General features: G+C 56.1%; 1 protein-coding gene across 1 annotated transcript in view; it reads right to left on the bottom strand.

The window, feature by feature from the left end:
* Positions 1-6,050: 6,050 nt before the first annotated feature.
* The window catches only part of UPB1 (beta-ureidopropionase 1), a 28,370-nt gene continuing 18,341 nt past the window's right edge, over positions 6,051-16,079 (bottom strand). Inside the window, exons 6-10 of the mRNA XM_057747021.1 lie at positions 14,684-14,853; positions 10,762-10,843; positions 9,881-9,923; positions 8,717-8,871; positions 6,051-7,162 (exon numbers count right to left, since the gene is read on the bottom strand). Coding sequence (XP_057603004.1) covers positions 7,079-7,162; positions 8,717-8,871; positions 9,881-9,923; positions 10,762-10,843; positions 14,684-14,853 — 534 coding nt within the window. The 3' untranslated portion in view covers positions 6,051-7,078. The remainder of the gene's footprint in view (positions 7,163-8,716; positions 8,872-9,880; positions 9,924-10,761; positions 10,844-14,683; positions 14,854-16,079) is intronic.

A 16,079-nucleotide genomic window follows, 5' to 3' on the forward strand; every position in this document is an offset into this window, starting at 1 on the left:
CCTTCCGTCACGAAGCTGACCAGCTGAGGTCAGGGTGCCCAGCTAGTGTGCCAGGCCACAGGGCGGCGTCCGATGCGTGTGGCCAACAGCGTGTGAGCCCTGGCGGGGAGCTCACCCTTCTACACTTCAGCGTGAGCCCCCTGCCCGCCCCGGGGGAAGGAGCCCATCCTGAGTGGGCGTATCATGGGTCCCAGCAGGCACGGGAGAGACTGGTTTGGGGCCTCTGAGTGGCCGCTGAATGCAGTCACGGGAGGAAAGTGACAGATGAGGGAGGCGTTGAAGCAGGAGGGACCAAGGGGTGGGGGGTGGGGGGCCGCGTGTGGTGAGTCCTGGGTGGAGTATGCTGCCCCGTGCGTGCTGGTGGTGGGGCAGCAGGGAGGAGTCCTGGAGCCAAGGGGCCGAGACCAAAGCAGAGGTCTGGGTGCAGCTGAGCTGGTGTCTTTGGTCCAGAGTGGCTCATAGGGTTACATGCGGGTCTCTCAGGCTGTTGGGCAGGACTGCAGTTGCCTCAAGTCTGGGACTGGAGCTGAGGCATCTGCTTCCAAGCTCACTCATAGGGCTCTGGCCACAGGCTGCCTGGGCGTCCTCAACACATGACAGGAGGTAATAAGAGGCAGGGAGGGCATGAGAGCGAGTGAACACCAGGAGGCAAGGATCACTAGAGATCGGGGAGAACAGAACAAGGAACATTCTGGAGACCATCCTCTCCAGTGTGTCTTGAGGCGTGCCCTTCAGAATGCCAACGGTGAGAAGTTCCGTATGATGGGGCGCCCTGATGAGGTCAGCCTGGCAGATGCCGCATGTGGCAGCCCCTGCCCCGAGATTTAGGACGTGCAGAAGAGCCTCTGTATCACCCTGCTCATTATAATCTGTATCATGGGCGGGGGGGGGTCCATTCATTTAGGGTTTCCCCAGACGACTTGGCCACAGACTTTGTTTCTGTGGAATGCTGGTATTCCGTGAAACATGCCCACCCTTGGGTAACCACGGATCTAGTCCAGTGGGGAGACTGCAGCCCAGAGAGGAGCGACTGGCCCGAGGTCATCACTCAAAGATGTATGGACAGCGCTTGACCCAAACCCATCATTGCTGCTTTCCCGACCCTCGGCCCCGGCCACGGTCAGAAGCGACCCGGTGGCCCTGTACAAGTGCGCGGTGCCCTCCGAGCCAGGACGTGAACTCTGAGCTCTGAAGCCAGAGCTGGGCTGCACTGGCCCCAGGGGCTGCGTCCAGGTAGGGGGCCTGGCGTGTGGCCCCCGCACCCTGGAGCAGCACGGATCCTGCCCTCCTCTGACTCACCGCATCTGACCTGCCCCAGCCGCAGGATCCAGGGACGCACGCGGTGGATGTGCCCTGGCTGAGGGGCACCGTAGCGTCACCTGAAAAACCCGGCAGCTGATCCTCCCGGGGAAACCTACATCCCCGACTCCTTCCACCCGAGCAAAGCCACTGGCTGCATGGTGACCTCAGGTTCCCCCAAGTGCCTGGGTCTGGTTCCGCTGGGCTAAACTGAAACCCGATGGCGCCCACGGGCTGCTCTGCTGTTCACCCTCAGCAGCAGGGCCCAGAGCCGGAAACGGACACGCGTCCTCTACTCAGGGTCTAGAAGCCCAGGCTGTTCTCATGGCCCTGGGCCAATCCGCCACGTGGTAAACCCTGGTGTGTTTTTATTGGCTCGTGGGCTGTTGTTGGGTCTGCCACCCAGAAGACGTCACTGTCCAGGTCACTCGCATGGATGCCCAAGCCTATTCTCTGACGGAGCAACTGGGATAAGGCTGGTGGTGGCACCCCTGCGCCACCTGGTTGCCGCCCGGCCCCACCACTGGGCTGAGCAGGACCACACACCCACCCCCTTGGAGCCGGCACAGAGGAAAAGGTGGTTTCTGACGCGGAGGCTACCACCACAAGCCAGAGTTGTGATTCCTGCCAAGGGCTGGCCCATTTCTCTTGCAGGGAAGGAGGTCACCGTGCCCAGGGCGTGGCCCCGGGCGGCACACCTCCGGCTCCGTCATACCTCTCACCTGCTCTCGGGGCTCTTCGTGGTGACTCATCGAGCTTGACACTTCTTAGGTGTTCCCGTCCAGTCAGCCAACTCTGGGCACATTGCTGTGGCCCTTGAGACTAACCCGTGTGGTGTTTTTGGCTTTCGGGGCCATGTGCAGTCTGACAAGGGTGCGCTTTTCATCACAAAAGCGAATCAACAACGAGCGGAAGTCAAGTCACGCGGCGGACCCTGCATACTCCCTTCCGTCCGTCCACAGGCAGCCAGAGTCGTTCAGCACTGGCATGCCTCCTCAAAAATCGATATATACTACCAACTGTAAAATAGATAGTCAGTGGGAAGTTGTTGTATAACAAAGGGAGTCCAACTCGAGGATGGAAGATGCCTTAGAGGACTGGGGCAGGGAGGGTGGGGGGGACTCGACGGCGGGGGGGAGTCAAGGAAGGGAGGGAATACGGGGATATGTGTATAAAAAGAGATGATTGAACTTGGTGTACCCCCAAAAAAATTAAAAAAAAAAAATCGACACAAAAAGGTTTCTAGCTCTACCTCCCTCCCTGCCTCCTGGTCCACACTCTTTCGTAAAGCAGTTTGGTCACTGAATGCATCTGTCCATAGAAAAGCGACTTCCTGCGGACATCTGGATGAAAGTGGTAAGAAGGTCATAAAGACCTACTTCAAAACTGGGGGATTCAGACTTGACCACTCCTGGACACCTTGCTTTGCTCTTTCCCCTGAGAGCAGCCCTGGGCCGGCCTGGATGGCACATTTTCTAGGTGACAGCCCAGCCAGAAGGGTGCCTAGGGATTCAAACTTGATTCTGGCTCAGCCACTTGGATTCTCTTGTCAGACTGGCATGGTCTTAGACCCCGAGGACCACAACCTCTTGGGTGAGGACACTGCCCGTGGAGACCCTCTACGGCGGCCCACGCGGGACAAAGTGGGGAACATTACTGGGTCTCTCTGCATTTTATAAAAATGCCCTTTTTCCTCTTGTTCCTGACCCTCCCAAACAAAAGGTCTGGGTCTGAGAAAAAGATAACTGGGCGGGGGGAAATTAACAGGTGACGTTTTAGCTACTGGAGTTTGGCTGTGCCAATTTTGAGTTCTTTTTTTTTTTTTTTTTTCCCGGCACACGGGCTTAGTTGCTCCGCGGCATGTGGGATCTTCCTGGAGCTGGGATCGAACCCATGACCTCTGCATTGGCAGGCGGATTCTTAACCACTGCGCCACCTAGGAAGCCCTGGCTGTGCCAATTTTGGAGGGGGAAGAGCAACTCCAGCCCCTAGGTAGGAAACACCTTAGATCCCAGGAGATAGGTAGGGAGGGGCATTCTTCACAAATGATCTTTACCATTCATAACTGCCTCTGGAGGCTTCCAACAAAAATGCCCTGGTGCAGCTCTCCCAAACTTCTGTAAGCACCTTCACTGTAACGGGGTTTGCCCTCTTCCTGACCAGATGGCTATGACTACAGCGTGATCACCATGCCTGGTAACCTCACCTGAAGTCGATTGGAAATGCAGGGGATGTCCCTGGCACCTGTATCTCCCAGGAAAAATTCCTGCCGCAACACTAGATGCCTCTCCGACCCCTGTTCCCATAGACCTCACTCAGTCACCCCGTGGGGAAGACAAATGCCACCCAGCTGGCGGCATGCGCAAACAGAATAGATTGGACGCACTGCCCTCAGGCAGTCCTTCCAAATACGAGGTTCAGACTCAATCATTCAAACTCAACTGGGAGCCCGAAGGCCTAGCAGCTGGCCAGGCGGCCACCCTAGAGGCATTATTAACCTCTGTCCTGACTGATGGAGGTCCCACTTGGGGGACCCCAACACTTGCAGACAACACTTTCTAGGGGCACCATGTGTGCCCTGATGACTGTACTTGTATGGACACCAGCAAGCGCTCACCAACCTCCCTGAAGAGTCTCTTACATCTTTGTGGTGGTTGTAACCGTCCTTCAAGTGTTTTGGGGCTTGCAGGATCTTAGTTCCCCAACCAGGGATCGAACCTGGGCCCCCTGCATTGGAAGCACAGAGTCTTAACCACTGGACCACCAGGGTATTCCCTGTAGTTTTCATTATAGAAGTCTTTCACTTCCTTGGTTAATTCCTAAGTACTTCTTTTTGATGCCATTGTGAATGGAATTGTTTTCTTAATTTCCTTTTCAAATTATTGTTAGTGTATAGAAATACCAACATTTTGTGTGTTGCCTTTGTATCTTGTTGCTTTGCTGAATTCATTTATTAGTTCTAATAGTTTTTTGGAGTGGAATCTTCAAGGTTTTCTACATACAAGATTATGTCATCTGCAAATAGAGATGATTTTATTTCTTTCTTTCAAATTTGGATATGTTTATTTTTGTCTAATTGCTCTGGCTATAACTTCCAATACTATGTTGAATAGAGGTGAAAAAAGTGGGCATTGAGTCTTCTACCATTGACGACGCATGATGTTAGCTGTGGGTTTTCATATGTGGTTTTTATTATGCTGATGTAGTTTACTTCTATTCTGAGTATGTTTTTTTTTTTTTTTAATCATGACAGGGGTTTCCATTTTGTGAAATGCTTTTTTCTACATCAATTAAGCTGATCACCTGAGATTTCTTTTTTCTTCATTCTGTTAATGTGACATATTCCATTGGCTGATTTTTTGTATTTTGGGCCATCCTTGCGTTCTGGGCATGAATCCTACTCAGTCATGGTGTATAATCCTTTTAATATGCTGCTGAATTCAGTTTGCTAGTAGTTCTCTGTGAGAATATTTGAATATTTCATCAATATTCAAAGGGATATTGGTCTGCAGTTTTGTTTTCTTGCAGCATCTTTGTCTGGCTTGGATGTCAGGGTAATGTTGGCCTCACAGAACGAGTTAAAAGTGCTCCCTCCTCTTCAGATTTTTGGAAAAATGTGAGAAGAACTGGTGTTAGTTTTTCTTTGAATGTTTGGTAGAATTCAGCAAGGAAGCCATCAGGTCCAGGGCTTTTCTTTGTTGGGAGGGTTTTGGTCTTTTCACACTTCCTATTTCTCATTTATGTATTTATTTGGCTGTATTGGGCCCTCACTGCTGTGCGCGGACCCCAGCAGCCGCGGCACGCAGGCTCAGCAGCTGTGGCTCACAGGCTCAGCAGCTGTGGCTCACAGGCTCCAGAGCACAGGTTCGGTAGTTGTGGCGCAAGGGCTTCGCTGCTCCGCAACATGCAGGATCTTCCTGGACCAGGGCTCGAACCCTCAGCCCCCCCGCATCGGCAGGCGGACTCCCAACCTCTGCGCCACCGGGGAAGCCCCAGACTTCCTACTTCTTTGTGACTCAGTCTTGGTAGGGTTTGTATTTCTAGGTATTTGTCCATTTCATCTACGGTATCCAATTTGTTGGCATACAATTATGTTGGTTCGTCACCTCAGGAGTTCACCAGGTGACATTCAAAACTGGCCGCTGCTCTTGGAGGGCAAGAAGAGACCAAAGGAAGAAGCAGCCACTCCTGCTGTTTTAGCAAGAGAACTTACACAGGGAGCTTGTCTTCGGCTGCTGCAAGATGAGTAGATCTCTACCACCTGCCTGTCAGAATCTTAAGAGTTTCCACAGAGGCCTATTAAAGGGTTCAGTCTCGAATACAGTCCAGATGGGTCTCAGTAACACATCACTCTCTCAAGGCTGCATCACCCACGTCGCTCCCAGTGCAGGAGCAGCGGGCAGAGTGCACGTTGCGAGGAGAGGAAAGAGGGTTAGCGCCTCCAACTGTCCAGGTCCAGCTCACGGGTCATCAGTGCCTTTAAATCCAGTCGAATTAAGAGAAGAAGTCCAGGAAACCTAGAACCAATGCAGAAGACTCACGCTTGAGATTCTGTTCCAATACCAGAACCTGGATCCGTCGAGGTCCATCCACCAAAGAAGCAGGAATGGGGGAATTCCCTGGCGGTCCAGTGGTTAGGACTCTGCACTTTCACTGCCGTGGGTTCTGGTTCAATATCTGGTCAGTTCAATCCCAAGCAGTGAGGCACGGCCGGGAAAAAAAAAAAAAAAAAAAAAAAAAAAAAAGCAGAAACGGTAGGATAGATATTAAGGAATTCATTGCAAGGAACTGATTTCAGTGTTTGTGGGGTCTGGATAGACAACCCTGAAATCTGGAGGGCAGCCCGTCAGGAAGGGCAGACGGGAACGCTCGAGCCTGGGCTGAGGCAGCTATGCACACACAGAACCCCTTCTGCATCCGGGAACCTCAGCTCTGCTCTCAGGGCCTTTCGACGGATTCAATCAGGCCTACCCGGATTATCTAGGATAATCTCACTTGCTTGGTTAACTGGCTACGGGCTTTAATCACATTGACTAAATACCTTCACAGCAACGCCCAGATGAGCATCTAAGCGGAGACTGCAGCCAAGATGACTCTTCCAATGCCCGTCCCCCTGCCCGCAGCCGCCCGGTGGCTCAGTGACTCTGGTCAGCCTCACCGCCCTCCAGTGCATACACTCCCATGCTGACCTTTGAGCTGCTGCCAGTCTAAACGGAGAAGCAGAGAAACTCAGGACTGGGGCCTCCCACCCATGTAGCGTCAAACCAACCTGCATGATTGGTGCCTGGGAATGTCTTTATTTATTTTAAAAAATATTTATTTACTTATTTGGCTGCATCGGGTTTTAGTTGTGACAGGTGGGATCTTCGTTGCCGCGTGTGAGATCTAGTTCCCTGACCAGGGATTGAACCCTGGCTCCCTGCATTGGGACCATGGAGTCTCAGCCACAGGACCACAAGGGAAGTCCCTGGGGGCTGTCTTTAACTGAATTTCTAAAATTCACTTAAAGTTTCATCATTTCAAAGTGAACAATTCAGTGGATTTGGTACATTCACAATGCTGAATAGCCATCCCCTCTATCCAGTCCCAAAGCATTTTCATCACCCCGGAAGGAAACCTGGTACTCAATCAAGCCTCCCCACCCAGGCACTTTAAAGCCAGTCTGGGCAGCAGCCCTATCAGGGTGTCAGGAGGGAGAATCTGGACACCAGAGCCCGGCGCCCTGGCTGATCTGCGGTGGGCAGAGGTGCCCTCCTTGCTGGGCAGGGGCTGAAGGCCGCTACTCTCTCAGGATCTTGGGGCTGTAGTTGGGTTGGACAGCTTCAGCAAGCTCCCGTGCGTACATCTCGTACCTGCCCGTCATCTGAAAGTGAAACACAGACGTTAGAGGTTCTTGTCTCACAAACGCCCTCATTTCTCGCCACCGCCTGTGGCCGCTGGAGGGCAGCCGTGGGACAGAAATGCGTCAGGAAGGCTGGCTGACAGGACAGTCTCAGACTAATAATATAGAGACACAACCCTGTGTGACCTTTCGGCCCGATTCCTGGGCTGTGGTGAAGATCACGGATGCCGCGGTGACTCACAGCCCCAGCCCCGCCTGCTGGAGGACCTCTGTGATCCTCCACCAGAAGGTGTGGTGGCTCTGAGGCAGGAGGGAGGAGGGCTTGACCTGCTCCCGGGCACCAGCCAGGAATGGAGTTGCTGGGACTTGCACCCGGGTCCCCTGGCTCTGGAGGCCCACCCGTTCCACAGCATCTCATCGTGGACACAGACAGGGGGTGGGAGAGGCTGGGGTGGGGCCGGAAAGCCCAGGCACGGTGCTCACACCCCAGCATTCCCTCCCTCCCTTCCCAAGCCCTGACGGGAGTTCATGCCCGTCACCAGAGCTCGGGCAGGCTTCCGCTTTCAAAAAGTTACTAAAGAGAAACCATTCTGTTTATTGGTTCCAACTAATTCATGTGGAATTAATTCCAATTAATGTGGAATCCTGCATTAATCTAAGCTTCCCAGGAGGAGGAGAGACAGGCCAGGAGACTTTCATGTGGGCAGTGCCTTGTCTGTCCAACGAGGATCTGGGCCTCAGGGAACGTGAACACAGACCCACCCTCACATAAACAGGGGAGTTGGGCCTGGATCCAAAGTCCTGGTCCCTCCCAGACATGCTGGGTGAAGTCATTCTGTCCTGACAATGCGACACGATTCCATTGTGTGTATGATTTGCTTATAAGTGGGTGCAGAACTGGTGGAAATACTGCCAGACACTACCACAGCAAACTCCACCTGTGTCCTTGATGAGATGCCGTCTTCTGGGGGCTCCCAGGCTGCAACCACCCTGTTCCAGGAGGCGGGCATTTATACTCCTGTGGTGTCACAGGGTGTCAGGTCACCAAGGCCACTTGGGGCCTTCAAGTTCAGACTCTTGGTTTACAAATGGGAGTACGAAGGCCGGGAGCAGAAGGGGCTTGCAAGGCGGTGGCAGAGCCAGGCCTGGACCCCATTTCTCTGCTTGACCCACTTCCCTCCATTGTCAAGGCCTAGACGTGGGGCCTGGCCACAGGCAGAGCCAGACATGCACATTTATCTTGTGATAAGTGCAAATGCCTGGAAAGGAAGAAAGGATTAGTGAGGCCCATGCACTCTATTCTCCGGACAAATGAAATTGAGATTAATTTGCTCGAAGGCGCCCAGAATCTAAATCAGATGAGCGGAGAATTTATTGAGGTCTGCTGCCCGGGGCATCGTTTGACCCAGTGGTTCCTCCCCTGCGCGCCAGCCCCGGCCCTCGACGAGGCAGACGCCGGGCCTTCTGCTCGACGTGCAGCCTCACGCGGCTGGCCCTGAGGACCCCAGCAGCCGCGGTTCCCAGGGCTGGGAGCAGGACGGGCCCACGCGGAGGAGCGGGGGACTCGGGACCCACCTTGAAGCCCCAGATGTCATTCACTTGCCGGCAGAGGTTGAGGTCGAGCTCGGCGACCAGCAGCCCGTCCCGGTTGCGGGAGAGCCCGGGGGTGCGGCTGCCATCAGGGGCCGCCACGTAGCTCGAGCCATAAAAGTAGCCGAAGTCCCGGTGAGCTGCAAAGGCAAGGCCCCCGTGAGCCTGTGCAGACGTGGGTGGACTCTGCAAGGGGGCGGGCGCACCAAGGGACGCCCAGGACAAGGGGTCCCCGCCACCCTTCCCCGAGGACCTGCCTCACCCCTCGGGCCGGGAGGCCCAGCCAGTGGCTGCCTGTCACCCTCAATGCCCCGGAAAGCGTTCCACACGTCACCCTAGCAGAAGTGTCGGGCCCCGCCTCCAGCACCTGCCGCCACAGCCCAAGGAAGTTGTGTGGCTCCGCAGGGCTTCCTGTCGCCCTGCGGTGAGCTGCCGGCTCTGCCCTCGCCTGCTGTGTCATCCTCCCCCCACCCGTTGGTCCCCTCACCAATAAAGCGCCGTAACAGCCACCCCAAGGTGTGTAGGGAGCAGGTGGGTGCCGTGCCGGGCCAGCAGGTGCCCGGGGGGGGGGCCTCACCCCCTGCAGGGGGCTGATGCGGACCGGAGACGCGGGAGGCCTCCGAGGCCTCACGTGGGGGCGGCTGGAGCCCTTTCAGGGAGCACTTTTCTGGGAGACAGACGCACTCAGCCCCCTCTGCTTTCCAGGGGGGCGGCCCCCCTCCCACATTCCAGGCCAGAGAGGTGGGGCTGGGGTGGCAGCTTCCTAGCGGAGGTGAGGTGAGACCTGCCCTCAGATTAAAACAAGCCGTGGATCCTGGGCACCCGAGGCAACCATGCTGGGCTTTGGGGCATTCGCATAGCTGGGGGCGAGGGTGTGGACGAGGACAAAGGAAGGAGGGCGTGAGGGCTGAGGGGCGGATGACGCGCCCCCATCTCAGGGCACTCACAAAGGGCTCCCCCACACCTCGGCCCCTCTTCACCCCAGTCCCTCCTCCATCCTCATCCGGGGAGTGAGGCGGTCCCAGGCCCAGGACTGCCGATTCACATGGGGACACAGGTGCGCAGACACCTGCCCGGAGGTGGCAGACGGGGCAGGGGCAGCAAGGCCGACCCCTCAAATGCAGCCCCAGGGAGAGTCACGGGACATACCTTTCCTGCCATCCCCAGAGGTGAACGCGTTTGGGAAGTGCTCCTAGGAAATAAAACCAAGGTAAGACACACCTACAGGGGGCGCTCCCGGGACGTTCGTCTACGTCGGGCTGGGGCCAGGGAGTTAGGAAACAGTCAAGGCGATGTGGACCGTTCTGCACCGAACCGTCCCTACTGAGTCCCAGCCCCTGGGCCAGCAGGGCATCTGACCAGCCAGGGGAAGACCCGGATTTTGCCTTTCGGAGGTGATCACCTGCCACGAGGCAGAAGGCCGTTGCAGAGAGCGGTTTGCAGGGCCGTGGAGAGCCTCGGAGGCCTGTCTGCTGGAGTCACAGAGCCCAGCCTGGGGTCTGTTCTCGGCTCTCAGTATCCCCCGGAAGCCTAATGGAAACCGCGCGTCCAGCTGGGACAGGTTACGCGGGCTAATTAAAACACTGAGTTTCTTGACAGTTGCCAGAAATTAGACTTAAGTATTATGTCAGACTGATCAGGTGCTCTGATTAGAGTCTGACATCTGAATGAGGAAGAGGATTTGTTATGTAATAAATACATGGTGTTTGCAGTCAGAATCCTCTGGTGCATGAGGTCAAGGGCAGGTGGGAAGAAACTGGGTACCTGGTGGTCATGGGGTGAGAGCCTTTAAATGGTTTCAGCTAAAAACAAAACAGACAAAAACAGGGGACGGACAGTGCTATCTTTCAAAGTGACAGACCAAGCCAGTTTCCCCACTGCAAGGACCCTACCAGGGCCACAGCAACAGCCCTCCTTTCCCGGTGGCTTTTGCTTGGTGTGAAGAGGCTGGCAGGCAGGTTTCACAGCAGCTTTTCACTCTGTCCCCTCCCCCGCAGGTCTCCCCAGAGGCCAGGCCTCGGGGGGCTTACCTCGCCCACCCGGTTGATGGCACAAGTGAAGCAGTGGTTGGCGATGGCTGCGTTTCTGGCCTCGACTGGCCACAGGGACTCACTGTGAGAGAAGGAGAGGAAACAGTTGCCGACTGCCCGGCCAGACTTGTGGACGCTCGGCCCCGAGCTGCGGCCCGTGTGCCAGCCTTCCAGGCCTGTGGTGGGGATGGCCAGGAAGACTCACTGTGCCCATGGGTGACCCCAAAACCACAGACAGGCCAGCTTATCCCGGGCGCAAGCGAAAGCAGCCTTTTGGAGACGCCCCATCGCAGCAGAAGCAGCCCTGGATCAAAGCCTCGCCCTGACTCAGTTTCCTTTTCTGAAACGTCTTCAGTGGGAGGTTGTGGGGACCACGTAAAGGATGAGGAAGATGAAGCTTCTGGGGGCCGGGGGCGGGGACGTGGGGGGCTGCGTGGTAGAAGTCCCTTAGCCCCTGCTTCTTGCTTGCTCCTCCCTCCCAGGTGGGGTCAGGAACCCACCTCCCAGGCTGGTAAACATCAGAAGGGAGCTGCGGGCCTGGGGCCTTGTGTGTGGCAGGCCCCCCGGTCCCTACCCTTGCAAAGCAGCCTCTCCAGGGGGAGGTTTCGGGCTGAGCAAACAGAGTAAACCTGAAAGGAATTTAGGCGGCAGGCAGGCTTCCCCTCCCCTGAGCCGGCCCCCATTTCCCTCTTCTGAACCCCGAGTCTCGCAGCAGAGGCCCCCTTGTTCTCCTGCAGGCCGGGGAAGGCGTCGCCCCGCAGGCGCATCTGAGCTGCGGGCCTCCCTCAGTCCAGCACCTGCCATAGGGGTGACTTGGTGGCAAACTTCGCCCCCGCTGGACACCTGGTCCTTCCCCAGCCGACCAATGAAAATGTGCCCTGGGCTTCAGTGGGTCTCCTTGCCGCTCATTATCTGTCTGAGGAATCCCATCATTAGGATGCATCAGGATTCAGGACTGACGGCCAGAACGCCCACTCAGGCGCTCTGGGTGACTGGGAGTGGGAGGCCCTGGAACCGCCCTTCCTGTACGCGTGCACCTGGTTTAAACCAGAGAGGAGGTGGAAGGGGTGGGTGGCCGCCTGTCACAAGCCTAATTCTCAGGAGGATTCACGCGTCTGGAAGAAAAACAAAAAATCACAGGCTTGATTGAGGGGACTCATTTTGCTGCTTTTCTCCCCCCAGCTGCTAAGCCGAGCTGACGAAACTTTTAAGAAAGGATTTTAACAGAAACACACCCGTCAATGACACTTTCAGGAATTGAATAGTTGCAGAGCGAGTGCCATGAAACATCGTTCTTGCAACTCTCCAGGGAGGGTGCCGAGGGCAGGACTCAAACCCGCAGCTGGCAGTAAGAAGGAGGCTCTCAAACAAGCACGGGAAAGGAAGCCGGAGGTTCGTGAGAGCCGGGGCACGTGGGAATTGAGAGTCCGGCGCGGCTACCGGGACACCCACCACTTTCCCAGAGTGGCGTGATTAAAAATAATCACAGTGGAGAGGCGAAAGGCAGGGAGGGGTGGGGATGGTGGCTTTGCGATGAACACGCATACGGGGCAGAAATCCTCGACCGCACCGGCTGCACGATGGTCAGGATGACAGTCCCTCAGAAAGCACTCTGCCTCCACGTGTGCTTGGAACGGCGGGACCCCCAAAGGAGGACACCCTGCTAACCTAGGGGACCCGTGTGTGTGTGTGTGGGGGGCTCTGATCTAGGAGGTGGGAGATGCTGGAGAAGGCGATCGACGCTTCCGGAAGCCGAGAGCCGATGCGCGTGTGCAGCTGGAGGGGTTCTGCCTGGCACCGTGCTTGTAAAGACTCACCATCAATTCCACAGATAATCATTCAGTGTTTTAAGAGACTCACCCAGACTCCCCCCACCCTAGTGGACCACGTGTTGTAATCTTCCCACACTCTACAACCATCCTCGGCAAACGAGTCTTTGCGGAGTTCTGACCCCAGCCTGGAAACATCTTTTTGCTCACGGGCTTTCGTCAGGACGCTGCAGTACCTCCACGATGATTCGTTTCAGTGGCTGTGCAATAACCCATGGAAGAGATGGGATGCAGCTGACCTGACCCTGACCTCTCTCTCTGTTCCAGCTTTTCTTGTACATCAATCACGCTGCCATGAGCATCTTCACGCAGGCAGCCTTCCCCTCCTGTCTCAGATGCGTCCTCAGGCTAAGGTTCTCAGATTAGAACGATCTGGTCAAGGATGTGGACATGGTGGGAGCTCAGGAAACATACTGCTTCCAAGAGACCTGTCAGAGTTTTAACTGCCAGCAGAACCACATCCTTGGAGGGCACCAGCTGGACCACTGTTGGCCAAGGAAGGAAGACTGATAATCTTTCATAAGCCAGGGACATGAGGCGTTATGTGTCTATTGTGTTGAGGGGCTTCTGTTTGCTTAATTGGGGTTGGTGAAAGCCCCGAGGTGCTTGGTTGGAGATGTGACCATCTGAGTCCAGGCTGAAGCTGTGCTCACCCCAACCTGAAAGCAGCTGTGCCCGGAGAGGCACTGGCTCCAGGATCCTCCAGGGACCCCTTCGGGGAGAGGGATCGTGCTGGGTATCTTACACGTGGCTGGCAGGGGGTGCCGCTCTAGGGGGTGGCCTAGAGGTTCTGCCCAGGCTTGGTGGCCGGACGACCAGGAAATCACCCTCTGTCACAAATGCCAACGGACGTTGCCATAGTGGCCATGCTGCCAGGAGGCCTCCAGAGATTCTCTAAGGGGAGATCCAAGATGTGACGGTCCCCTTCTGCCCAACAGTGCCCCCCGGACACAGACAAGATGGGGTGCATGGGCAGGGCAGCAGCTTTGGGGCTGTGCAGATCAGCACGCTGAGGGATGTCACGCTTGAGGACGGGACACCACGCTCAAGAGAAAGGTAAAGTGAAAGTCACACCCTGACTGTTAGAAGAAATCTGACTGAAATTTCACAGAGAGTGAGGACAAGAGTGACAGGGGCGGGCCAACAGGGAACTCAAGGCTGCCCATCAGAACTCCCTGGCTGCCCCTGTGGGGACTGGGACACCCCCTCCCTGGCCCCGCCCAATGACAGAGAGTGAAAGCCAGCACCTCCCGACCCAGGAATGCTGCTCTGGAGGAAGTGAGCTGGGGAGAGAGGTATTTGCACACAAATTCCTAGAACTCTGGTACTTGTTGATGATGCAAAGCTGGAAATCACCCAGAAGCTCGGGCTGTTGGAGAGAGAGAAGCAGCGGAAGTGCAGGCATGCTGGGTCATCTCAGCCACCGCCGCCGTGATTCAGTGAGGGGCTCGGGCTGCCCAGGAGCTCGGGGCTGCCAGGCCCGTCCGCTGCCCTGGTCACACAGCTTTATCTGCTCAGCGGTGAGGCTACCACCCAAACACGGGTTCTGTGTTATCAGCAGGAAGCATTTGATGGGCTAAAAACAGGTTTCAGAGCCACCTGACTGATGCCTTAAGGACCCTCTCAGCTCTGATCCCTCGTCCGCTCCTTCTCTTGTCCGGGTGTCTGCTCTTATCCGGGCGTCTGCCCTCTGTGCTCCGGACTCTGCAGACAGGAGGCTCAGGGCTCCCCCCCCGCCCCCCACCAGGAGCGCAGCTGTGAGCAGAGCGGAGCTGAAGATGGCCAGGTACCTCTGATGCTCCAGGCCCCTTAGAAGGGGAGATTTCCTGAATCCTGACAGCGATGGGGGAGATTATTATTACCTGAGACATCACCGTAGCCAAGGATGGGATTTTACAGCACAGCACAGCTCTTTAGGGGGGACTGTAACGGACACTTTGAGTATTTTTTCATGGAAAACTTGGCACCATCCCAGGGCTCAGACGTGTTGGACGGCGTCCCAGTGGTCGCGCCTACCTGCTGCTTCCCGAACCCGCCTCTGAGCCCTGCAGCCTGCCCCCCAGAACCCTCCCAAGTCCCTTGTGCTGAGTGACCTGAGCGCTCCAATGGTGGCCGAGGGGTTGAAGATGATTTCGGCCCCGTTGATGCTGTACATGAGCCAGTTGAGGGGGTGGTGCCGCCCGTAGCAAATGTTCACAGCAATCCTCCCGAACTGAGTCTGGAACACGGGGTGGCCCAGGTTTCCCTCCATGTAGTAAGTGGACTGCAAGACAAAGGGTTGTATACGGATGCCTCTGAGCTGTCGTTTTCCCTTCCTCAGACTTGACAGAAAGATGAAATATCACACTCCTGGTATGACGCCACTTTAAGTCTCAAAATTTCAACCCACTTAAAAAAATCCAAAACCCAGACACAGTAACAACCAGCTAACCCAAGGGGAAATCACTGTGGCTTGAGCACTTAACCACAATTTCTCTGGCGACACTTTAAAAAGTCCCCAAAGTTCTTTTAGTTGCGGCAGGTGGGGTCTAGTTCCCTGACCAGGGATTGAATCCGCGGTCCTTGCACTGCGAGCGTGGAGTCTTAACCACGGGCCCACCAGACCCGCAAAGCACAACTAAAGATCCCATGTGCCACACCTAAGACAGAGCACAGCCAAAAAAAAAAAAAAAAAAAAGTCCCCAAAGCAACATCCCACCATATTTCAAGGATAAACTCAGGTGAGGTTTCAGGCACAGTCCAAGCCGAGGCTGAGGGGTGCGGTCGGTGTTAACATGAGCTGGTCAATGTCCCCACCAACCATCTATCCCCGGCAAGGTCAGAGCTGAAGGGACAGGGGTTCATCCAGAGCAGCCCTCACCCTGCGGGCGAGGCACACCGTAGCCCAGAGGGTGCGGGACCTGCCCGGCTGAGGAAGGCCAATCTGAGACGAGAATCCCATCTGGAAAGTGCCCTTCTCCACAAAGCAACCTGGGCACCCTGCCCGGGGTCAGAGACATCCCCGCATGGCACAGGTGGGACACAGTCCTGCTAACCCCACCCCTCCGCCTGCCCCCTCGGGGTGCTGGCCAGGGTCCCACGCAGGTCTGCTCCCTGTCTTTTGCCTCCTCCCATTACTTTCAAAACTCGCCAGAGGCAGGCAGCAACCAGGATGTGCACACGGGGTGGACGCGGGGCAGATCCTGGTGCGTTGAGGCAGGCCCGTTCCTATCTGCGGGGAGCGAAAGATGAACCTCAGGGTAAACAGGTGAGGGGCACGTCTCCCCACCCCTGCCTCCAGCTATCACCGGGGAACGCCGGCTTCTTCCTTCTCCCCAGGGGGCCTAGGCTCGCTCGTGCACCCTCTCTTGTCCGCCCGACCAGCCTGAGGGTGGCAGGGACCCCCCCACAGTCGGGGCGGGGAGCGGTGAAGGACGGGGACGTCACATCCTGAACAACAGGACTTATTTCAGATCAAGTTCAGACTTCATATCTTAGGCATGACGTGGA

Source organism: Hippopotamus amphibius, chromosome 8, assembly GCF_030028045.1.
Source record: "Hippopotamus amphibius kiboko isolate mHipAmp2 chromosome 8, mHipAmp2.hap2, whole genome shotgun sequence".
Taxonomy (NCBI): Eukaryota; Metazoa; Chordata; class Mammalia; order Artiodactyla; family Hippopotamidae; genus Hippopotamus; species Hippopotamus amphibius.